Source organism: Petaurus breviceps, unplaced genomic scaffold (genome assembly GCF_028583685.1).
Source record: "Petaurus breviceps papuanus isolate PSGF00001 unplaced genomic scaffold, PetGlider_PUasm1.0 90865, whole genome shotgun sequence".
Taxonomy (NCBI): domain Eukaryota; kingdom Metazoa; phylum Chordata; class Mammalia; order Diprotodontia; family Petauridae; genus Petaurus; species Petaurus breviceps.
Window position 1 is genome coordinate 14925675 of NW_027187367.1, and position 26328 is coordinate 14952002.

Below are 26328 nucleotides of genomic sequence, written 5' to 3' on the forward strand. Positions count from 1 at the left end.
TGTCAGGTAGAGCATTCTATATTTTATCGCGGAGGCAGTAAGGAGCTACTGGAGTTTATTGAGCTAGGGTGACAGGATCAGACTTGTACTTTAGGAGAAGTCACTTTTGTGGTTGAATGGAGGATGGAGTAGAATGGGGAGAGCCTTGAGGCAGGCAGACCCACCAGCAAGCTGTTGCACTGGTCCAGGCATGAGGTGATGTGGGCCTTCACTAGAGTGGTTGCATTGTCAGAGAAGAGAAAGGGCAAATGCTAAGGAATCCACAAGATCATGGACCTCACAACGTTAAATAACTACCTTGACAGTAAATTGGATCAAAATGAAATTCAGGATGTGAAACCAGTTTCCTCCCAGCATTTGGTAGCACTTTTTCTACCCATACCAGTATTTTGCACATATCTAATCCTCTTCAGTGCTCCCAGTTCATAATTTACCATCTTCCCTAATCCCCCAGTGTCCCTTCTGGCTCCTTAGTTTGTCTGGGATCAAAAATTACTCAGATCAGTTTATCCCTTCCTCCAGGATGGGGTGATTGGCCCAGGAGAAGTAAGGCAAAAGGGGGCAGGAGAAACGAATTTTGGGGGGATGAGAGGAGAGCTAAACAAGTTAGTGACAGGCCCAGAAAAAGTTGCAATTTCCAATAGGTGAGAAAATAACAGGCAACAAATCTAGAGAAAATCCATACCCTCACTGACAAAGAAATGCAAATTAAAACAACTTCACAGTGCTGTTATATACCAATTTAACTTATAAAAAATAAGCATCCATCATTTAACAATGGTGAAATAACTACATCAGTTTTATCAATGGCATTATACATGGTTTCAATATTTCTGGATATTGTTTAGCATTATATAATAGCTAAAAAGAAGCATTCGTATTCTTTATTATATCAATTCTCCCTTTGAGAATAAGACCCAAGGAAATGACCCAAAAGGAAAATAGATATGAGATTTGGGAAAAAAAGGAAAAGAAATCAACAACATACTAAGCAATAGAGGAATGACAAAGGAAAACTGTATGGTACATGAACATAAAGTAATACTATGTCTAGTAATACTGTATATATGTGTAGACATATATGATAGGTGGAAATGTCTATGAAATAACAATTAAATGAAAAAAATTTATCAACCATTTACTTTGTGCGAAGCAATAAAAGCAGGACACAAAATAGTACTGCACACATTGATTATATTAAAAAGTACATATTTATACAGTAATGATATAGTAATGATAAGAGAAGCTAGAATAGTTAGAATTTATTATTCATTAGTGTTGTTTAGTTGTTTCAGTCATGTCTGAGTCTTTGTGACTCCATTTTGGGGTTTTCTTGGCAAAGATACTGTAGTGGTGTGTCACCTCCTTCTCTAGCTCATTTAACAGATGAGAAACTGAGGCAGAGTTAAGTGACTTGCCCAGGGTCACACAACTAGTAAGTTTCTGAGGCCAGATTTAAACTAATTAAGATGAATTTTCCTGATTCCAAGCCTAGTTTTATGTGTTTTAATTTTTAGAATAGCCATTTTAACCCTCTTAATAAGAACCAAATTTATTTTTCTGTTTTCTACATATGGGTAATTTAAAATGTACTTAAACATAGACTCTGTTAAGTGATCTACACAGTTCATGTCTTTCAGGAGTTTACAATCTAAGTATATAGACCATTTTTGGTACTTGATATTTCTTATTGATTTTGAAATTTATTTTGTGACTTACAGTTGGACATATCGTTCATATAAACCTCTTAGAGAAACATAGTTATGCTGAATTAAGAAAATGTACCAAACCCTGGTGTGGGAGTATGTTTGTTCTTCATATTGCATTGGTCCAACAAATATTTTGTTTCTTTCCCCAGGGAATTGACACCATAAAAAAAAATCCATTTTGACCCTTAATATTATGTCTTATAGGGGCAGCTAGGTGGCGCAGTGAGTAAAGCGCCGGCCCTGGAGTCAGGAGGACCTGAGTTTGGATGCCTCCTCAGACACTTAACACACACACACACACACACACACACACAAATTAGCCGTGTAACCTTGGGCAAGTTACTTAACCCCAATTGCCCTCCAAAAAGGAAAAAAAAAATATGTCTTATAAAAGTCTTCCCTGCCCTGCTGCAAAAAAAAAAAAAAAAAAAAAAAGTGCTGGGATTAAATTGGCTTCCAGACCTAAATTCTCTACCTGGAACCAAGTGTTTTCTCTCCTCCTAACTTGTAAGGCTAAAATGAAGACTAGGTAGAATAATTAATGCAAATCCTAATTTATTTGCAGCTTTACAAGCTACACTTTTTGTACGTCATCCAGAAACTGGGAAATTGTTGGTTAATTTTGATCCCAAAATTTTAGAAATTGTTCGAGAAACTAAATGCATGATAAAGATGAAACTGGAAGTACCAGACCCAGCAAAAAGACTGTTAAAACTAGAAGCTAAGTTGAAGTCAAATAAACTCTATTTACAGGTAATGTAGAAATTATTTTTACTCAGTTTTTGAAGAAGATATTTTTCTTTTAAAGCAAGATGCTTTAATATATGTTGGATATAGCTTAATGAGCTATGTTCTCGAACTATCTTTTATCTGGTATATCTATATTAATTTTATATGCAAAGAGAAATTTATGTTGCCTTTTTATGACTAAGTTGACTATTGGCCACGTGGACAAACTTGGTAATAACTTTGTAAAACAATAAATAGGAAAAAATAAAATTGAGATAGAGGTTGGGGAAGAAAAAAGGAAGAGTGAGATGGACAGATACCAGAAAAAGAATTTTGGAGGGTGAAACTGCCAATGAAGCAAATAATGGAAGGACTTTCAAAATATCCCCTTATATATGAGAAAGATCAACTTTTTCCTCATTATGCCTAAAAGGCACAAATCTTCAATTCATAGGAAAATGCTTTTTATATACTATGATGGAAGTGTTATATACTGTTGAAAAGATAGAGGAATGAAATTCACAGCAGCAGAATAAAAATGAGGAAGATAGTTGCCAGAAAGAGAAGCAGAAAGAGAATCTTTAGTGAAAGTAACATAAATAAAATTTTGTAAAGCTAAATTCATGCATGGCAGAAAAGACAAAGTCAAGATTTTCAAACCTTACAGCACAATTTCCAAAAAATTAAACTTAGCAAATTGAAGTCAGATATATCAAAATTTAATTTTTAATACAGTCCCTTCCTTTGAAAATTATACATGGGTACAATTCTGGAATGCTATTTGGGTAACTTATTCTGGAAGAAAAATGAACAAAATATGGGAAAGTGGGACTTAAAATTACATAAAGAAAGAAATATTTGTCAGAAAAGGTAGAATCAAACAGCAGCTTGCTTAGCTTCTGTTCACAAAAATTAAAGAAGTTTTCCTGGTTCTATGATTAGCAGAGCAAAATGTACACAGTCACACACACACACACACACACACACCCACACCCACCCCAGAGGGCACTGATAAGCCATGACTTTGAAATTGATGGGCATCCATATACAGTCTAGAGGGCCTCCCAATAATGATCTCCATGGCTTGTTCACAACCTTCCTGAAGATTTCCCTTGGCATTCTGGAGTCTAATTTATTTTGCTTCCCAACAGAGAGCATTCAGCTTTCCTGCCAGCACTCAGGCAAACAAAGAATTAAACATAAATGAGATAAGGTTTATCCGAGGTAGTAAAGAATGTGGGGAAGACTAAAATGTGAGTTGTTAACATGGCAGTAGGGAAAGTCCCTCATTGTGATCCCACTTCCCATTATCTCTTCAAGTGACTGGGGCCAGACAATACACTCTGAGAAGCCCTCAAGAAATCACTAAAAACACTGGAGAAGGGAAGAAATAAAGCTGGAAGTGAATGTTGGAAACCCTTTCACAATGGCAGACTAATATGCCCATTGCCAAAGGAAAAAAAAAGTGAAGTGAGAAATACAGGTTAAATTTAAAAAGTAAAAAAATACAAGTTGGGAATCATGGAAAAACAATACGTCAGTAAGTCATGATTTGTTGATACTTCTTCCACCAAGGCAAATTGTAGCCTTTCCTCACCTTAATAGGCTACCTTTGAGGGTTGCCATAGTAAAAAATAAATACTATACACCATAGACATTTTTTTGAGGAATAATAAATTTTGCATTCTGATTTGACTAAATATGATTATGATACAACTCTTTTTAGCATTTGGCAAAATTCTACCAACACAGCCATTTTAAATGTGAAGAATTATAAGAATTTTTAATTGGAGTCAGAAAGGTCTGTTGCCAGGACTTTTCGCTCATTAATTTTTTTCGTGCTCCATTTTCTTTCTTCCTAAAGTTCTAGTCCATTTTTGGTATCTCTGGAATAGATGCTGTTAAAATCTTATTTAGAATAAGCTAGAACCATTTATCATTTACCATCCAATCCCTTGGACTAGGAGCTATGCGAGCTAAGGGGGCAAACCTTGGGGGTAGCTATGAACACAGAGTATATGGAGGAATCAATGATCAGTGCTCCATGACTCAGCAGTGCTGATGGAAATTTCTATAAGCTCAAAAGATATATTTTAAGACCTGGCAATTTTGGCTGAATATTTTCTGTTTCCTTAAAGAGTAGTTGACCAAGGCTTTTGAGAAGATTCTGGAGATTAACAGTAGAAGGTATCTCTTAAGGTTCAAATTCATCTTCCACTCCCTATCATTATTAATTATTAATAATAATTAATTATCAGTACTAATAAAAAATGAAGTGATAATGAAAACAGACCAAATCACCTTTCTGGCTCCACAATCAGTAAATAACTATTAAACCTATTTTTAAAAAGTGTCTCAAGGAGCTTCCATTTTTCAGTGGAGATAACAAATATGTCTATAATTATATGCAGAATGAACACAAAGAAGAAAATCCAGATAAATACAAAGTGGTTTAGGGAAGAGGACACTAGGAGTCAGGGGGAGATCAGGAAAGGCTCAGTGACAGAAGATGGTGCTTAAGCTGCATCTTGAAGGAAGAAAGGGATTCATTTGCTTTGGTGGTGAGGATGGCTTGGCTCCTGAAAGGCTTTGGAAACAGGAGATGGAGCATCAGGAGACTGACAGAGAGAAATTAAAATTACAAAGAACTTACAATTACAAAGCTTTGGGTCCACTATTTCCAGCCTCTAAGACTATATCCCTAGGGAAATAAATGCAAACAAGGAAAACCAGTTTATACAAGGATACTCTAAACAGTACTATTTATATAGTAAAACATGGGAAAAATCAAATGCCTGATCTCGTGGGTGAAGCTCAACAAATTGTAACAGCATTGTGTGTGTGTGTGTGTGTGTGTGTGTGTGTGTGTGTGTGTGTTTTCTTATTACAGCATGTGGGTTTAATTCTGGTTCTTCTGTTTATTTACTGACATTGATCCAATAACTTAAACTGGTCCTCAGTTTGTTCATCTGTGAAATAAGGGAGTGAGACTAAATGACCTCTAAAATACTTTTTAGTTAAATCCTATGTTCTGTTAAGATATTGTACATAACTAAATCCAGAGTTACTTTTGCTGCTTTTGCCTTATTTCTCTCGGCCTTTGAGGCTACTAGGTGGCACAGTGAATACTGACTAGAGTCAGGAAGACCTGAACTCAAATCAGATTTCAAGATATTTACTAGCTGTGTGACCCTAGAAAAGTCCCTAGACAACCCTTATATGCCTCAGAGACAATAATACCTACCTTCAAGGATAGTCGTGAAGATCAAACAAGATAATATTTTTATATCCCTTAGTAGTCTGCCTGGAGCATAGTGGGCACTTAATAAATTCTTATTACCTTCTCTTCCTTTCACTCTGCCCCTGCCCTATTTCCCTGCATGGGCTCCATAGCATGGATTGCTTTGCTGGTAGTAGGTTTTCAAAAAAAGTGGTAAGTTATACATAGCTCTCATTTACATAGCACTTTATATTTTATAAGATGTTTTTGTTGTAAGGGATTGAGGGACAAAGTTATTGCTCCCATGTTACAGATGAAGAAACTGAGGCTCAGAGAGATCATATGGTCACATAGCTAGTAAGTAGATAGAAAGGACCTGAACCCAGGTCTTCTGAATCCAATGCTTTTTCCAAAACACTGCCTCCAAAAAGTCTGTCAGATGGCAGGCATATCAATACTTTACATTGCTTTGTCTTCTCCTCAAGATATTAGTTGTTGTTATCATATTTCTATAAACCTTCTAGGAGCCATATCCAACCAATGAGGCTGGAAATCTATCATCAGTTGCTTTGTCATACTCCCACTATACCACCAGGGACCATCTTTTCAAGTTTATATTGAATCTGTTACTTTTCTGTGATTGATTGACCATCACATACTATCTTGGTTGTAATTAGGTCATTGGTAGATACTACTGCTTAAGACTGAATCCCTATAATTTATGTAAAAATCAAACAGTCCTCTAAATGATCAGGCAGAAGACTAAGCAAGCTAGCTGAAATTGTAGTTACTCTCCGCAGAAGCTTAATTTATACTCATCAGTAAGAACTGATTTGTAAGAACTTTTATATTCTTTTAGATTTTTATAAGAAAGTTAAATATAGAAATGTTTATAGAAAAAATCAAAATAAAATTAATAAATTAATATACAATTTGCTATTTTAACTCTTAATAGGGTCTTCTGCATTATTATGATGAACTATGCCAGGAAGTACCTACTGTGTTTGTTAATTTGATGGCACCCAAAATGAAAAAGGTTGGTTATCCTGAAAGCATACTAAAACAAATATAAAGTATCCTTTAACTGTTGGCAGCAGTTCGGTGTTGTATAGTTTATCTATTTTAGAGAATCTATATTTGCACTGAGGAAAAACTTTAAAAGCCCTTTGGAATACATTCCCTTCTAGCCCATTTGTAGTGCCTTACAATGTATAAAATAACTATATGTGTACTGTGTTTGGAGGACAATACAGTCCTAAATACCATGGAACTTTAAAAATCCAACATAATATATATTTGAATATATACATATATATGCATATATGCACAATAATCAGTTAAAGAGAGTAGTGAGAAATAACCAGGAAATACAAAAAAGTGATCTTCAATAAAACGGAAGGTATTTATTTTACAAATAAAGACGATGTAGCATTTTCTATAAATACAGATGTATTAGTAATGGAATGTTTTATTTTTTGATCTTTATAGGTAGAATCTGTGTTGAGACAGGGATTAACAATATTAACATGGTCATCTCTAACACTAGACAGTTTCTTTCAAGAAGTTGATTCAGTTATGAATATGTTTAATCAACTTTTAAAAAAGGTATGTTCCCGATGTTATATAAATAAAATAATATTTGTATTTGATTTAGAATATGATTAATATTTTATAAATTTATTACATCTGCTTAAAGGTAAGGTTTCTGCCTGAAAGTGAATCTCACTAAATTAAAAATAACATTTTCCATATATTTCATCTACTGTTGTGCTGAGTATTTGTAGGATTTAGGTTTTATTTTGAGCATTTCTTCAAATTAAGAGGTTTCTTATGTATAAGATGTAAGATTTACATGAAAATACTGTCTGAGAATTGTTTCTTTTATTGGTTATATGTTTTTTCTTCTCTAACCATATTTGTAGAGTATGATACTTAACATGTACTTAATGAATTTTTATTGTTGTGGCCATCACCAAGCCTTCTCTCAGGTGACATTGTTTCTTAAATAATGCCCAACTCACCAATTCTTCCCCCCACTTTCATTTGTTATTGTTGTTGTTTAGTTTTTAAGTTATGCCCAACTCTTCATGACCCTATTTGGGGTTTCCTTGGCAAAGATGCTGGAATGGTTTGCCACTTCCTTCTTCAACTCATTTTACAGATGAGGAAATTGAAACAAATGGAGTTAAGTAGCTTGCCCAGGGTCACACAGTAAGTGTCTGAGGCCAAATTTGTACCCAGGAAGACGCCACGCCAGACCTGGCACTCTATCCACCTTGCCACCTAGTTGCTCTTTCATGTACCTTGAAAAATTCCGTCTCTTATATGAAGCTTACCTCAATTGTTTTTAGCCTTAGAGACACTGGAAACAAGTCATTAAAATGTATAGGGATGTGTGACAGCACTTTAAAATGCATTAATATTGAATTTAGTGGAAAGAACACCAGATGTCCGTTATGTTTAAAATCCATATCTGTGATTTCATCAGTGTGGAGAACTCCTAGAATAGAAACTCTTTGGTATGAATCAAGAATTTAGCTATAAAGGACTGGGACTGAAATTAGGAATATCTCAGTTCAAATTTTGTCTTAGACTTACTAGCAGTGTTACTCTGGGCAAATCACTTAACCTCAGTTTGCCTTAGTTTCTTCAATTGTAGAATGGGGATAGTAATATCACCTACGTCTCAAGGTTGTTATGAAGATCATATTGGATAATATTTGTTAAGTGCTTAGCACAGCGACTGACACCTTTCCCTTTCTCTTTTCCTTCCCATCTGTACATTGTGGTCTCAGAATGCTGTCCAGGGGATACAGATTTATATAGCTTGCCTATTTCCCCACAGCCAGTATGTATCAGAGGCAAATCTTTAGCCTTTGATTCCAAGGTCAGTCCTCTGTTCCCTAGGCCACATTTTCCTATCTTACACAGCCTACTTGTGTAGGTGGGGGTTAAATCATTTCAGTTCCTTGGGCCTGTTTCCTTATATGTAAAATTAGTTTGATTGACTAGATTACTTCTAAGGGTTTCTTCCTGCTCTAAATTCTATGAAATATTGATCTGGTGTTACCAAAATTATGTTAGTGAAATCTCATTATGGCCTTATTCCATATTGCAGTTTTGGAGTATGAATATATAAGCAGTAAGCATCTAAACAAAGGTGAGGGTCTTATTAGGAATGGATAATTGCAAGAGGCAAGGTTTAAAAAATAGAATGACCGTGAATGGGTCATAGGTCACACGGATTTCTAGCATGATAGTCATAGAATGGGGTTAAATGTATTTCTGTTTTTCATTCTACTTTATAACTTCTTTGGTGATATATTATAATGCATTGGTCATGAGTAGAGACAGACACATATAAGGCTTCTAGTTGCAAATTTCTACATTAATTTACAATCTGAATGTTAAAAAAAACAAACAACAGACACATAGACAGTACTAAAAGAACCAAAAGTGTTTTATTAATGAGGTCCCTCCCTTTTCTGTAGGTCAATGACTTATGTGAAATGCATATTGATGCAGTTCTAAAAGAAATAGCAAAAACATTATTAATTTCTCTGCCAGAACATAGTGCAGCCAAAGTAGAAGATATGTTAACTCTCAATGAGGTAGGTATCATACTTATCACATTATTAAAAGATGTTACATGAATGTAACCTTGCAAGTTAAGATAGAAATTTGCAATATAAATTTTGGGTGTGAAATTGACTCTGCTTTATCTACAGTGCCTAGCACAAAGACTTGTGTATAATAGGCCTTTCACAAATGTTTGTGGGATTGGATTGGATAGTGATATGGCTACATCTCATTCTCCCCCCCTGCCCTTCTCTTGCATTTCTTTTAATTATCGAATGTTTCTTTTCTATGTTTCCTTTATTTTTCCTTATTACCTCTTTTGACCAACCATTTCATCATTTTTTCCTTCTATCTAATATCTAATTGTCTCTTTAATTTCCTCTTCATGTACTTTGCAACTTTTTTTTTTCTGTTCAGCTGTGTTGATATGATTATGAACCTCTGTGTATGACAAGTAAAACTGACAAAGGTCAAGGGCTTTGGGGCATAGAGCTTTTCCTTTTTCTTCCTCTGATAGTCAGGGAATTGCTAGAAGAAGCTTTGACAACTACACCTTTGACCATAAAATTTTTACTGATCTGACACAGTATGAAAGTGACACTCCTCTCACTCCAGTTTTATCCAGTAGAGATAATTGCATTTCTGTAAATTATAAAAATAAACGCTATATAAATATGAACTATTATTAGTATTAAAAAGAAATTTAAATTATTATGTTTGTAGCAGGTATATCATATTAACATGTATATGTAAATAACTAAAAATAAATTTCATTGTTTGATAGCATTACACAAAGGAATGGGCTGACATATTGAACCACAAGAGCAGACATGTAGAAAAAGCTGTCATTGAACTTCTGTCAATATTCGAGTCAATTTATGAAGTTACAGATCCTAGGAAAACTACAAAACAAGCAACAGGTAATTAATCTCTAATGGTAAGAGAGAAAAATTATGGGAATTGAGACTTTTGGATCATTTTTCCTTTACAACTTAACAAATTGTTAGTTCTAGTTAATTTTATTGAAAACTATAAATTTCATAAAATTTTAAACTCTCTTAAGGGTAGGTACCATTTTTTAAAAAAGCAATTGGGGTTAAGTAACTTGCCCAAGGTTACTTTTGTTTTGTGTGGGTGTTAAGTATCTGAGGCCAGAACCAATCCTGGGTTCTCCTGACTCTGGGGCTGGTGCTCTTACTCACTGTGCCATCTAGCCACCCCAGTACCAAGTTTTTTGGTAGTCATATAAAACATTTCCATATGAGTCATATTGCAAAAGAAAATGTAGACAAAAAAGCCCAAGAAAAAATAAAGAAACTTTAAAAAGTAAGCTTTAATTTGCATTCAGACTCCATTAGTTCTTTATCTGGAGTTGGATAGCATTTTTCCTCATAAGTCCTTTGGGATTCTCTTGGATCATTGTATTGCTGAGAATAGCCAAGTCAATTACAGTTGATCATTGTATGTACAATATTTTCCTAGTTCTTCTCATTTCACTTTGAATCATTTCATGTCAGTGTTCCTAGGTTTTTCAGAAAGCATCCTGCTCATCATTTCTTATTGCACAATAGTATTCATCACAAGCATATACTACATTTTGTTCAGTCATATACCAGTTGATGGACATCCCCTTGATTTTCAAATCTTTGCCACCTCAAAAAGAACTGTTATAAATGTTTTTGTGCATATAGAGTCTTTTCCCTTTTCTTTGATGTCTTTGGGATACAGGCTTAGTAGTGGTTAAAAGGGTATGCTCTGTTTTATAGCCTTTTGGGCATAGTTTTAGATTGTTCTCCAGAATGTTTGGATCTGTTCACAACTTCACCAGCAGTGCATTAGTGTCCCTATTTTTCCACATCCCTTCCAACATTTGTCATTTAACTTTTCTGTCATATTAGTCAATCTGATAGGTGTTGAGGTGGTACATTAAAGTTGTTTTAATTTTCATTTCTCTAGTCAAGAGTGATTTAGAACATTTTTCTTATGACTATAGATAGCTTTGATTTCTTCTTCTGAAAACTACTTGTTCATATTCTCTGACCATTTATCAGTTGGGGGATGATTTGTATTCTTATAAATTTATCTCAGTTCTCTATATATTTGAGAAATGAGAACTTTTTCAGAAAAACTTACTATGAAATTTTTTTCCCAGTTGTCTGCTTTACTTCTAATCTTTTTTTTTTTTTACTTCTAATCTTGGTGGCATTGATGTTCTTCATGCAAAACTTTTTAATTTGATGTGATCAAAAATTGCCCATTTACATCCCATAATGTTCTCTTTCTCTTGTTTTGTCATAAATTCTTCCATTATCCATAAATATGACAGGTAAAATATTCCATACTTCTCTAATTTGCTTATGACATTAGCTTCTTTGTCTAAATCATGTACCCATTTTTGACTACATGTCAGGGTATATGGTCTGAGATGTTTGTCTATACCTAGTTTCTGCCAAACTGCTCTCTAGTTTTCCCAGCAATAGTGAGTTCTTATCCTAAAATCTTGGATGTTTGGGTTTTTGAAACACTAGATTACTATAGTCTTACACATCCACACATCCTGTGTATTCTGTACTTAATCTGTTCCACTGATCCACCACTTGATTTCTTAGCTAGTATCAGATTGTTTTTGATGATTACTGCTTTGTAATACAGTTTGAGGTCTGGTACTGCTACTTTGTAGTGGTATACCTTCTTTAACATTTTTTTCATTGATATGCTTTATGTTCTTGTCTTTTGTTCTTCCAGATGAATTTTGTTATTATGTTTTGAGCTCTATAAAATAATTTTTGGTAGTTTGATTGGTGTGACACTGAATAAGTAAGTAAATTTAGGTAGAATTGTTTTTATTATTTTGGTTTTACCTACCCATGAGCAATTAGTTAAGATTTCTCCAGTTGTTTAGATCTGACTTTATTTATGTAAGTAGCATTTTGTAATTGTGTTCATATAGTTACTGGATATGTCTTGGCAGGTAGACTCCCAAGTATTTCATATTGTCTGTAGTTGTTTTAAATGGAATTTCTCTTTCTTATCTCTTGCTGCTGGACTTTTTTGGTAATTACAAGAAATGCTGGTGATTTATATGGATTTATTTTATATCCTTTTACTTTGCTGAAGTTGTTAATTATTTCAACTAATTTTTTAGTTGATTCTCTAAGGGTACCATTATATCATATGTAAAGAGCGATGGTATTCTCATTGCCTATTCTAATTTCTTCAAATTCTTTTTCTTGTCTCATTGCTATAGGTAGCATTTTTTGAACAATAATGAATTATTGTGATAATGAGTGATAATGATCATCCTTGCTTCAACCTTAATCTTATTGGAAAGGATTCTAGCTTATCCCCATTACAGATAATGCTTGGTGATGGTTTTAGATAGATATTACTGATAATTTTAAAGAAGACTGTTTATTCCTATGCTTTCTAATGTTTTTAATAGGAATGAGTTTTGTATTTTGTAAAAAGCTTTTTCTGAACCCGTGAGATTTATGTGAGATTATATGATTTTTGATGGTTTTTGTTATTGATGTGGTCAATTATGCTGTTAGTTTTCCTAATATTGAACCAGTTCTGCATTCCTGGTAAAATTCCCATCTGGTGTTAGTGTATGATCTTTGTAATATATTTCTGTAATCTACTTGCTAGCATTTTATTTGAAATTTTTTTGCATCAGTATTCATTGAAGAGATTAGCTTATAGTTTTGCTCTTCTTGGGTTAGGTATCACCACCATGTTTCTGTTGTAAAAGGAATTTGGCAAAGACTCCTTCTTTGCTTATTTTTCCAAATAATTTATATAGTATTGGAATTAACTGTTCTTTAAATGTTTAGTAGAATTCATTTTTGAACGTATCTGGTCTTGGGGATTTTTTTTCTTAGGGAGTTCATTTGTGGCTTGTCAGTTTCTTTTTCTATGATAGTGTTCCATTTCCTTTTCTGATAATCTGAGTGGTTTATTTTTTGTAAATATCTGTTTATTGAGATTGTCATATTTATTGTTATATAATTGGACAGAATAGCTCCTAATAATAATTTGTTTTCATTTCTTTTTTGTTGGTGGTGAATTTGCCCTCTTCATTTTTGATACTGGCAATTTGATTTTCTTCTTTCTTTAAATCAAATTAACCAATGGTTTATCTATTTTAGTGTTTTTTTTAAATAAAACTATTTCCTAGTTTTATTTATTAGTTAAATGTTTTTCTTAGTTTCAGCTTTATTATTCTAGCTTAGACACAAAGAAAAGGATCAGGCCTATCACAGAATATAATTACAGAGTAGAATCACCTATAGAGTGGAATAAGATGTGAAATACAGACTAGAGTAACCACATTGAATATATAATACCAGATCAATATCTACTTCTTTCAATTCATTGCAGACCAGCTGAATCTCTGAAATAAATTCAGAGATAAAGGGCTGTGATGTAAGCAATTACAGGACAAAATCAATTGCTGGTATATAGGATCAATAAAAATGATATAGAACTGGCCATGCAACCTTGAGCAAGTTACTTAACCCCAATTGCTTAAAAGCAAAAAAAAATGATATAGGATCAATTTTAATCTTCTCAATAAGTTAGTGAATTAATAGTGTATACACATTGATCTCTTTGTATGACTATCCCTTTTTTTTCTTATCAGAATCATTGGTGTTTATGTCATCAGAATTGTTTTCTTGGGAATATCACATCCCTCTTGTACCACTTTCCCATAAAATGTTAATCCATAGAATTCTACCTGTCCTTTCTCTTTACTTTTTGAAATTGACCCCCCTGAAATAAAGGGTATATCAGATTATCCCTGTATTTCCCCCTCATATTTTTCATGAATTTTGATATGATGTTATTGCATCCTCCCAAAATTCCCATAGATTCTGTTTTTGCAATTGATTTTTCCTTGTTTTTTGGAATTAGGGCTAGGATAGCAATTCTTTTGTCATTTTCTCTACCTTCTGAAGAATGAAATAATCATTAAAACTGTTAAAGTAGATGCTTTAGGTAGTTGCTTTATCAGACATATCAGATAGGCTATCTCAGGAATACTTTATCACATGCTCTTTTAATCCAGAAGACTAGCACCCAGCCTTTGGGAATCAAACATACCCATAGTTCTTGTGTCTGGGGTGGTGAGCTAGAACACGTCTATAGAGAAGAACCCACATCTAGGAAGGTTCCCTGAAAGCTCAACAAAAATAATTGTGCCCTTCTCAAATATTACAGCTTTGTCTGGGTCAGGGTTATTCTTTACAATCAACCAACTCTGCCATAAAGCTCTACCATACTGATGAATGGTAGGTTCTGCTCTTCTCCCTCTTTAAATTCCCTACAACATACCACCTCTGTGTACTCATAATGTCAATTCAAGACAGTTTATCTTTACTCACTATTCATGCTTTCCTATGGCCATGGTGTTGCTAAAGGTAAGTTAAGAATTTATCAGTTGCTCTACTCTAGCAGCTGTCCAAATATTTGAAGTTCCTATTCCTACTATAATGCACCGCCGCTAGTTTTGTGAGCTCTATTTAGAACTCATCATCTATTTCCTTGTTCTAGTTGAGTGGTCTGTAATATACTTACATTAGTTCTTATCTTCATTGAGTCCCATCTAAATGATTTCCATTATGCTCCTTACTTTAGTTCATTAATTTCCTCACATGGATATATTTCCTTGACATAGATAGATAGATGATAGATAGATAGATAGATAGATAGATAGATAGATAGATAGATAGATAGATAGATAGACAGACCACCCTTTTCCCTAATTTTTTTTCTCCTTTTGAATGACATACTTTTCCATTGCCACATTCTAGTCATGGTTTACATTCCCCAGAACTTTAGTGTTATCTCTATGGTCAAATTTATTTTTTTAAACTATTAAAAATATTTTTACTCAAATTTTGAACTATTAAAAAATAAAAGTCATATGTGAAAACTAATTAGGGTTTTTGATGTTTATTACATAATGTAATGTAAGATGTGGCTTGTCATCTAAGGATTATTCACTTAATTTAGTCAGCTTTACACCAAAAATAGCAAAAACATAATACTATAACTATGTTAACTTCAGAAAACCATAACAAAGATCATATACATAGTTTTTTCCAGCAATTCTAAAAAATCCCCTTATGGTATCTTTAAAAGATTAAATAATAAGTAATACTTTAACAGAAGATATTTATAAGAAAGAGCATAAAAATTAGAATGGTATGAAAACTATATAATATACTTTGTCATGGCCAGCACTAGGTAGTCTTATCCAATGATGAGGAATTTACTTCAATTCTGAAAGATTGGAATTCTGTGGGGTTTTGAGATTGATTTTGCCTTAGGTCCCACATTTGGATATACAGGGTGTCCTTGAAGTCATAGTGCACTTTCAAGCTGTTAGAGCTTGAAAAACTATATGATTTGTACTCATGTGCCTTTGGGGAGAAAAGTTTCAAGCACTGACACTTTAGGGACACCCTGTAGTATATGTCACATCTCCCAATCACTGTAAGACCCTTATTAATGTTCCTGACTGACCACTCTCCCCCGAGGCATTTCAGTGAGAATCAAATATAACACCAAGGAAGACAGAAAGGAAAACCTCCCAGACCACCAGAGCCAAACTATTAGAATTATATAGAGTCTTAACAATTTTCATCTCCCTTTTCTTATACATAGTACTATGTACTTGACTAAAGGTTTGGTTGATCTGAAAGCAGCTTGCTTAAATACCTACTGAATCTGGGTAACATATTTTAGATTATCTTGGCTCAGCAACTGTGGGCCACTCAGTACCCATGGTGGTTCCAGAGTTGGAGGATTGAGGAACGTGATGCTCGTAATTTATGATAGACTCTGAGTTACAGGGTGAAAAGTAGGAACTGAGTTTCTCCATCGCCCATGATTGTGGCTACCAGAATATGGAGATCTCATACAGGAAAACTTATGTAAGTATAAATTTTAAATAGGCACTTCTGGTTTTATAATATACAGTCATGTGCTTTGTAATTTTTATTAAATGGTTTTCCTTATAGAACAACATAAACATGTGGCTTTTGGAACTACGGGAGATGAGAGTGAAATTGCTGATGGTCAAACTAAAGAAGCTGATGATAATGAAAAGGAAGATGAATTTAAAAAGGTATTCATTGCTAAGTAAATAAATTCACAATTTATTGAATTGTAAATAACCCTAAATGTCAACTAGTGCCTTCCTCTCCCTGCCAGAGGGTCTAAGCTTGAACAGAATAGAAATGTTTAGGACAGGGTGAATAGGATTGTTTTTTCCCAGAAAAAATAAAACCCTTATAGGTTTATAAAGCATGACACATTTGTAAACACAAACATCCCCTAACAGTTAAGAAAAATCATCTTCCTTACATAGGAACAGGCTGTGAAAGGGATAAAAGTAAAGGACTTTATAGAGTACATTGCTGTGCAGTGAGGATGTGAGGACAGAGTATATATAATGTCCTGGTAAAGGAGATATGGGGACTGTTATACAGGTGAAATCTTGTTATAGGAAACTCTGTGGAATAGGAAAACTTCTCAGATAATTTTATTGCATAAGATGTTTTTTGAAATAAGCTAAAAAAGATGCTTAGTTTTACCTTTTCTCAGTCCTAGTTTTTTTTTTAATAATTCATAACCCAAATGATATCTAAGTGAAGATAGAAGAAGTGTTGAATTTCATACAATACCCCCATGGACCATCCTTACCTTGTTCTGTCCTTTGATGGGCAGCAAATTCCTCAGGAGTAAACAGTGTGAACATGACAGGTCTCCTCCTTCCCCCCAAAATGTAGCATGAGCTTATGCTCTGTCAATTGAAGCCTAGTATCCAAAACAAGGGAAATAATCATTTTCCCATGCTGTGGTTGTTCAGAACACAGCTAGAGTATTATATTTAGTCCTGGGCACAAAATAAAGGGAGGGCATTTATAAACTAGAACTCCTGAACAAGATGGTGAAACTGGAAGCCATAACACACAAGCTCTAAAATATTCATATTCTTTAAATGAATAATATTGCTATGAGTCATGAACCTCTACTACATGACAACCCTTCAAATGCTTGAAGACATCTATCGTGTCCCTCCCCACTTCCATCAGTTGTCTACAGGCTAAACATTCCTATGACATAGACTTAAAATCTTTACCATTTGAAGTCCTATCATGTGGAACAGAAATTAGGCAGTTTTTACTTGGCCCCTGAGATCAGAACTAGGAATATTGAGTGGAAGTTGCAGAGAGTTAAAATTCAGGCTTGATAGAATAAAGTTTTTTTTAATTATTAGTTAAAGCTGATCCAATGTAGAATGGACTGTTTGAGAAAGTAGCTGGTTCAACCTCACTGGAAATCTCCAAATGAGACTTGATGACCACTTAACATTAATATTATACAAGGCAAATGTTGAATTAGATGGCATCTAAGGTCCCTTCTGAGTCTCAGTTTCCGTGATTCTATGTTTATGTGAATATCCCCATATTTATATTATATCATCTATTTGTTTCTGTTATGCTGTACTGTCATAACCCTCTTTCTACTTCTTAAACTCTCATTCACTGCTTCCTTTGCTAGCTTCACCTTCTCCTTCCCCCACTTAAACATGTGTGTCACCAAGGTTCTGTTGTTAGGCCTCCTCTATACTACCTTGGTTTCAATTTTTATGTCTTTGCAAACTACTCCATACCTATATTTCTATCTCTGCTTTCTTCTAAGAACTCAATTCATGTATTTCCAGCTACCTGCTAGATATCTCTATATGAGTGTCCTATTTGTATCTCAACTCACTGTCTAAAACTGAATTTCTCTTCTTATTCCTCCTCCTAAAAACAAAAAAGAAGCCCTTGAAAAACAAAACCCTTGTTTCTTTCCCTTAATTTCTATATATCTTGTCATTCAGGCTTGAGACCTCAGAATTATCTTTGTACCTACCTAACCATTCACCCTTAGTTGATTTCCACTTCCTGTTGATTCTTCTTTAGTGATAGATGGCTCTATTGAGCCATAACTGTCTGAGGGTGACAGGCATGGCTTTTACTTTGGCAGCTGTGATGAACTTGAACCTATGATAATAGGTCAACAATAGTAATAATGGTAGTAATAATAATAATAGTAATAATAATGATAATAATAGCATTTATATAGTGTTTTGAAATTTGCCAAGCAATTTTCACAGTCATCCTATAAGGTACATGTTATTATTATTCCCATTTTACAGCTGAGGAAACTGAAGGTCAAAGATGATAAATTACTTGCCCAGAGTCATGTAACTAAGTTATGTATCTAAGGCAAGAGTCAAACTCAGATCTCCCTGATTCCAAGTCCAGCACTAGTGGAGTAGAAAGGGCAGAATTCAGGATCTAGCAATCAGATGTTTTTATTGTTCCAAACAATCAGTTTGAACCTCCTCTTGGAGGCTTGGTGAGATTCGTGGGCAGGTAGTTTAAAGTTAGTTGGATTTTAAAAAGTCAGGAAAGATTTCAGGAGAGAGGGCTATAATGTCAAACAGAATACAGAGGACTTTTTTTCCTTCAAAAAGGTTCTCCTGATGAAAGAGAACATTTTTCCTAGTTAGCCTAGGACACCTTGGTCTCCCTGCTTCTTGGGGTAGAACTCATTAGGTCTTAAAAGACCTTCATTTTGGGGCAGTGAATAGAGCACTGGCCCTGAAGTCAGGAGGACCTGAGTTAAAATCCAGCCTCAGACCCTTGATACTTAACTATCTGTGTGACCTTAGTCAAATCACTTAACCCCAATTGCCTTGACTTCCCCCCTCCAAAAAAATAAAGCCTTCATTTTTTATGGGAGCATAAGTTCTTCAGTCTTTCATGGTGAAAAACAAGAAATGGAAAAAGGAATAGATATCTTTCTTAAAGAAATTTAACTGATGTAAATTCATGTACAAAAGAGTAGAGAAATAGCTACAGTTTTCTCCATCAATGAAAATGGGTTCCTGCAAACTACATAAAGGAATAGAAATGGCAGAAAACAAAAATCAGAATTAATGAATGAAAAAGCAAAATGCTTATGGTATACAAAGTCCTATGCTATAAACTGAGGATACAAATAGAAAGGCAAGACAGACTTTGCTCTCAAAGAGCTTATGTTCTAATAGGAAGAAAAAAAATAGAGGAGGTTTTTGTTTCAAGTCAATTGAAAAGGCTCTGTTAGGGGACAGATGAAAATGAATTTTTTTTAATGTCATTTCCATTAATAAAACCGTATCCAATTTTGATGTTGAACCATTTGAAGATGCTAAGGACTTTAACAACAAGAGTTTTCTTTTCTAGATTTTCAGTATCTGTGACTTCTAACAAATCAGGGGCCACACCACTTAGAGATTTGGTTTCCAGATTCTATCTTCACGATAGTTTATTTCTAGCTTTAAGCAGTGTGTGTGGAAGGGGTAGGATAGGAGAGGCAATGTGTGGTGCTATTTCTAGGGTTCTTGGTCTCAAGGTATTGGATTTATTTTTTATTTTTTTAAATTTTTATTTATTTATTTTTTTAAAAGCAATTGGGGTTAAGTAACTTGCTCAAGGTTACACGGCCAGTTATTTCTGAGTATGGTGCTAAGTATTAGAGGCCGGATTTGATCCCAGGTCATCCTGACTCCGGGGCTCTTACTCACTGTGCTACCTGGCTGCCCCTGTCAAGGTATTGGATTTGAAGGGATATAGTGGTCAAGTTGGTGTTACTGATATGGCTAGCTCATATAGCATATACCACCTCCTGTGTCTGAGGGTACCTTGTCCACTCTCTTGGTAGAAGTTGTTTGACAGCTATTATTCATGGAGATAGTGGACCTCTTCCCCACAGGGTTGTTCTTCTATAGCAATGGGGCATAGACTGGAAGCAGGGACAGTGTGGTCTGGGTGTCATTACTATTCCTAGACTATTGGACTCGGTGCTGTCTCCATTGAAGTCTGAGAGTAGGTGGTAGTCATTTAGAAGAGCAGCTGGACCAGATCAAGTATACACAGAAGGAGGTCAGTGCTGAAGGCAACACAGTTTTGAGGGTATTGAGGTATTGTATTGATTCTCAATGAATTTGAAAGAAGGGAGGATACCATAGTCTTAGGGAAAAAAAACTCATACATTATTATCAAAAGGAGGGTAATGAATATAAATAGATAACTGATAGTTTTTGTCCTCATTTTATATCATTCAAATGTCTTCTGCCACTATCTCCTCCTTCACCTATTACATAAAAAGGCTCCTTTTATATAAGAAAGCTCCTTGGCAAGATAAACACATCTACATGCACAATTGATCCCTTTCCATCTCATCTCCTCCAACAAATTGCCTCTTCTATCAACCCATCTCCTTCACTAATTTTCACTTGTATCCCATCTACTGTCAGCTTTCCCTACCATCTACAAACATACCTGTGCCTCCCATTTTCAGAAACCCCTCTCTCTTATCCATCCATTCCTGCCACCATCCTGTATCTTTGTAAGCTTTGTGACTAAACTACTTGAGAAGGCTATCTGTATTAGGCACTTCCACTTCCTTTCTTTCACTCTCTTTTTAACTTTTTAACTCTTTGTAGTCTGGCTTCCAGCCTCATTTAACTGAAATCAACTCTCTCAAAAGTTAATTAAGATCTCTTAATTGCCAAATATTATAGCCTTTTTTCAGTCCCAATCCTTCTCGATCTCTCTGCACTGCACCGTTTCTCCTTGATGCTCTCTTTTCTCCAGGTTTCCATGACACTGATTTATCCTGATTTTTTTATCCAAATTTTGCCAATTTGGCCATTCCTTCTCAATCTCTCTTGTTGGATCTTCATCAAAGTCATACCTCCTAACCCTGAGTTTCCCTCAACACTCTGCCTTGAGTCCTCTTGTCTTTTTACTCTATAATATTCCACTTGATGATCTAATCAGCTCCTGTGGTTTCAATGATCATCACTATGCTGATGATTTCCAGATCTCCTTATCTGACTCTTCTTTCTCAGCCTCCAATTTTGCGTCTCTGACTGCCTATTGAATATATCAAACTGGACTGAGGGCATCTTTTGGTAGCTTGAGAAGGGAATAGGCAGATTTTGCAAGTGATATTTTATGTAGGCAGAACACGGTTTAAAAGTGATCCAGTCGGGGCGGCCAGGTAGCACAGCAAGTAAGAGCACCGGCTCCAGTGTTGGGATGACCTGGAGATCGAATCCTGGGCTCAAACACTTAGCACCCACCCAGAAACACCTGGCCATATAACCTTCAGCAAGTTACTTAACTCCAATTGCTTAGGGGCGGCCAGGTGGCTCAGTGAGTAAGAGCACTGGCTCCAGTGTCGGGATGACCTGGATCAAATCCGGGCTCAGATACTCAGCACCACACCCAGAAATAACTGGCCGTGTAACCTTGAGAAAGTTACTTAACCCCGATTGCTTTTTTAAAAAAAAGTGATCCAGTCAAATATTTTGTCGACATTCAAAGTATCCTACTGCTGCTAACTTCACAGGACCCATTTCAGCCATCCTCTTGTCCTAGACCTTTGTTGAGTTAATTTGTTAATGCCTGTGATTAGATTCTTTCTTAAATTTCCTCACTCTTTTTCTTCCTACATTGTTAAAAGTCCATCTCCAGATGCACAATTATGCCTTGGACTTTGTCAGTCCTCTTGGGTCTGCTCCTTCCTCAGTACTGCTCATCCAGTTTTCCCCTCAGCCAAGGGTAACCAGGGGTAACACCATTTATCCTCCCATACCCAGCCCCACTACTAGGAATGAATTTCCTCACAAAAACAATGATTCAAAATCTTATTTACTTTCCTATTAGGTGGTAGCAGCGCCCATAATGGACAGGGATATTTGTGAAAACTCCTCCCCCTTCTCTTTCTGCATAGTAGATAGAGCATGACTTGGAAACAGATAGACCTGGTTTCCAATCCCCTGGATGCATTGCTTAACTTCTCTGAATATCGGTTTCTTTATCTGTAAGGCAGGAATAATAGTACCTACTTCAAAGAGTCAATTTTGTAAGAATCAAGTAAATAATAGACTATGAATACAGCACTTTTCAAACCTTAGTGTTTATAAATGTGAGCTATTATTATTTTTTCCTGCAGCCTCTTCCAGGAAGGAGCTCAGACCATCTTTGGCTTCTCCCAATCCACTGAATGGGAATGAAGAATTTTAGTGTACCCCAGTAGTTAAAAAACAACTGTATAAGAAGCTGTAGCTCTCAAACCTGCTTATTAATCAGGCAAGGGTTGAGTACTTTCTCTTCTACCTGTCAAAATGTACTTCCTAATGAGTAACCTTATTCACAACAGAGGAAAGTCTCATGCGGAAAGACCAAGAGAAATTAATAATCTAACTTCTTTATAACTTTGAAGACCTATAAACTGACAAATTCTAGAATGGAAGGGAGGGGCTCAGTGGCAGTTCGTACTAATGCCTCCCATACCTTGATCATAGATTTCACTTAGACTTGATCAGTTCAGAGATGAGCTAACCAATACTTTTCCAGAATGAGCATACCAGGGAGGAAGTGATTTTGTTCCTGCCAGGTCTCATGGAGTATAATTTTTGGATTGAAAGATAATTCCTGCTCTAGTACAGGAAGACCTGGGTAGTTCATTCCAGTCTTATGAAGGCCCTAACTCTTGACCAGGATGAATTTCTGTGGATAAGCAAGAGCTAGTTTTAGCTGATCCTTACGGAACATAGTAATAGAAGCTTGTATTGTGGATAGCCTGATCACTACTGGGCAGAGAGTTATAGAAGGTCAAAGAAATCATTGGTGCTAATTACAGAATTTTTTGCATCTTACTTTAATTATTGATTACATTTGTGTTTTACACATTAGATAAATTCTTGAAAGTTTCTTTAGAGCTGGAAGGGACCTTAGAAATAAAGTTGGATATATTAAAATTGTTTATGATTATTATTTTGCATTTAATACCAAGAACATGTTCATACAAAAATTTTGTTCTAGAAATTATAATAACTGATACTTCTTTAAAGGAATATTCTGGCTTTGACAGTTAAAATATATGAAAGCTATCATATAATTCAACAAAGGGGCAGAAAATGTGGTTTAATAGAGACATCTGGGTGACAGTGGATTAAGCCCTGGTTATGCTATGAGGAAGACCTGAGTTCAAATCCAGTCTCAGACACTTAGCTATGTGACTGTAGGCAAGTCACTTAACCTCTCTCTGCCTCACCTTTTAAACAGGGATAATAATAGAACCTGTCTCCCGGAGTCATTGTGAAGATCAAATGAGATATTTGTAAAGCACTTTTCAAATCTTAAAGTGCTATATAAATATTCGTTATTACTATCACCACCACCACCACCACCACTACTACTACTACTACTACTACTAACTACTAATACTACTGCTGCTACCACTGCTCCTGCTACTACTACTGCTACTACTTCTGGAATCCCTTGTGGGCTAAATAGGAATGCTTGGGATGTTCCACTTGCTGTGCTTCCTTACTTGCTGAGATTTCTAGAAAAGTGTAGATATGAATTTCAGAATTTCAGGAGGAAAGGATCATGTTTCACTAGGAAAAACATTGAACTATCAGGAATTATAGATTCTGCTCTGGGCTCAATTACTAGATGTGGGAAGATAGGTATCCCATATGACTCTTTGAAGCCTCATTTTTTTTTCCTCTAGAAAATGAGATTGAAATAGTTCCTAGGGTCCCTCTCTAAAATTTTATGAGTAACTTTGGTGATTGATTTATTCTAATGATAAATGAGTGTAGTATGATGAAAAATAGAAAAGGAGTTTAAGAGTTAAATTTCATTTCATATAAAGTGACTCTAGTTTATTTTCATTATCTTATTCTCTGTATGTCATTTTTATTACTGTATTAGGATTTTTATTTTGAGAAAATTGATTTTCAGTGATCTGGGTGTAGTATATAATGTATTACTTATTTCAGGAATGTAAAGAAATCTATGCATTTTTTAGTCACCAATTATTAGACAGTCTTCAGAAAGCTACAAGGTTATCTTTGGATACTATGAAAAAAAGAATACTTGTTACAAGGTAAGTTGAAAATATTTACAATTTATCTAGTAATAGTTAACACTGTAGAAACTTAGTAATAGTTGACACTGTAAAAATAATAGAATCACATATGTAGGAGCCAAAATCAATTAGTTATATTTATATTTAAAATTCTTAAGTGATTTTTAGGACTTTAGACAAATGTACAAATTACCTAATTTTTTTGTTTAAATTAGTGCTTAAATAAAAAATCCAGAACCATGGAAATAATAGAATCCTGTAATAGGCACATGATATTCAGAACACTCTGCATATTAATAAATTATAAATTTTAGATAATGGAAAGTATGATGGTGTTTATATTTTACACATTAAAAAAATCTTATTTTAGCATGAAACATCCCAAGAATAGAAGAATGTCTTACTTGCTGTTAGTTCACTAATTCATTCAACAGAAATTTAAATGACAGACTTGGCGAAAATATCAAAATGAAAGATTTATATTTTTATTTTATTTCTGTCCATTCAAATATAGCAGGATTAATGTAAGGAAGAAACTTCATGGTTTATAAAATACTGTATGGAAATGAGCTCTTATAATAAGATGAGAACGCTTTGGGCTTCTTTGGAACAAACTCATCCTTATTACCCACTGATAATTGATGGGAAACTAAGAGAAAGATGGAATTCAACAGTTCTTAATTTCCTCTATGTAATTTTGCAGAAATTCTAGTCTAATCCTTAGCCCTGTCTCCAGCAACAACAATAACAACAAATCTATACCAATAAGTGGAATATATACATACACGCACACATATATACACACACATACATATATACATATACACCCACATGTGTGTATACATATAAACACATATATGAAAACATGCATATATATATATACATAAATGTAAGTTGTTTTTACTCTTTTACTGATTTTTACCTCATACTCAAATAGCAGTATGAAAACTTTCTTTTGAAAATTTGTTGACTGTTCTTGGGCATGTAAGCAAAAGAAAAACACATTTCAAAGTAATACTTCACTCATAAAAGGATGAGATTTTGGCATGAAGTTTTTTGTTTCTTATTTTTATTATTATACATTTTTTCTTCAAAGTAATTTGGTATTTTAAAAAATATCATTCTTAGAATTGGTATTTTAGTAGTATCCAAAACTGTGTAAGTTGGCTTAGAATGGAGTCTTTGTATAAATTTCCATCTTAATTACAGCACTTATGGGCGAAGAAAATCTGAAGAGGTTATTTCTTTTATACAAACTGAAGTACATCTTGCTATTCCTAATGTGGTAAGTTGTATTTGATATTAAGAATCATAAGGTGATGTTTCCATAGCATTTAAGAAGCAAAATGGATAGAGTAAACATTAATCTAAAACAGTACTTTAAAATTTTTTGAACTCAGAAATCCTCGACACTCTTAAAAAAATCATTGAGAACTCTCCAAAGGGCTTTTGTTTATGTGTGCTGTATCCATCAATATTTATAGTATTAGAAGTGAAAAATCTTAAGTATTATTATAAAATGGTTTTGATTTCATCAGACACCCGAAAAGGTCTTATTGATGCCTATGAGACCCTGAATCATTCTTTAAGGACCATTGATTTAAAGGATAGTGATTTTTATAGGTTGCATGTACCTTTCTTACCATATTAAATATCCTTCAACATGGTGAAGATGTTTATTATTTTCTTATACTACAATTAATTTTCACTTATTTCAGCATTTGATTTGTTGCTTTGCAGAACGTTAGCATTAGACTTACTGAAAGTATTAACTACCTGCCCATTATTTAATTGATACATTTCCTTCTTCAAATTGAGAAATACAAATAACTCTTGCATTAATTCTGTTGTTTGTGGCAGGTTACACCCCATTTCTACAAATACCATAATAAAAGTATTTAATATAACAAAAACAATTTCCCTTTTCTGGTGGATTGCCCATATAAGCAATATTCTATTACTTTGGTTATAATAAGTTCTATATAGTAGCATATGGAGCCTTCATTTAGGGCCTATAAGGCTCACTTGATAGTTTAACATTGTAATTGAATGCTTTTTCCATTCAACAAGCATTTATTAAGAATCTACTGTATGTAATAC

General features: G+C 34.5%; 1 protein-coding gene across 1 annotated transcript in view; it reads left to right on the forward strand.

Annotated features, from left to right (window-relative positions):
• The window catches only part of DNAH8 (dynein axonemal heavy chain 8), a 406776-nt gene that overhangs the window by 98517 nt on the left and 281931 nt on the right, over positions 1 to 26328 (forward strand). The window contains exons 18-25 of the mRNA XM_069073664.1: positions 2275 to 2462; positions 6614 to 6694; positions 7147 to 7263; positions 9150 to 9269; positions 10022 to 10157; positions 16263 to 16369; positions 24140 to 24246; positions 25438 to 25513. Coding sequence (XP_068929765.1) covers positions 2275 to 2462; positions 6614 to 6694; positions 7147 to 7263; positions 9150 to 9269; positions 10022 to 10157; positions 16263 to 16369; positions 24140 to 24246; positions 25438 to 25513 — 932 coding nt within the window. The remainder of the gene's footprint in view (positions 1 to 2274; positions 2463 to 6613; positions 6695 to 7146; positions 7264 to 9149; positions 9270 to 10021; positions 10158 to 16262; positions 16370 to 24139; positions 24247 to 25437; positions 25514 to 26328) is intronic.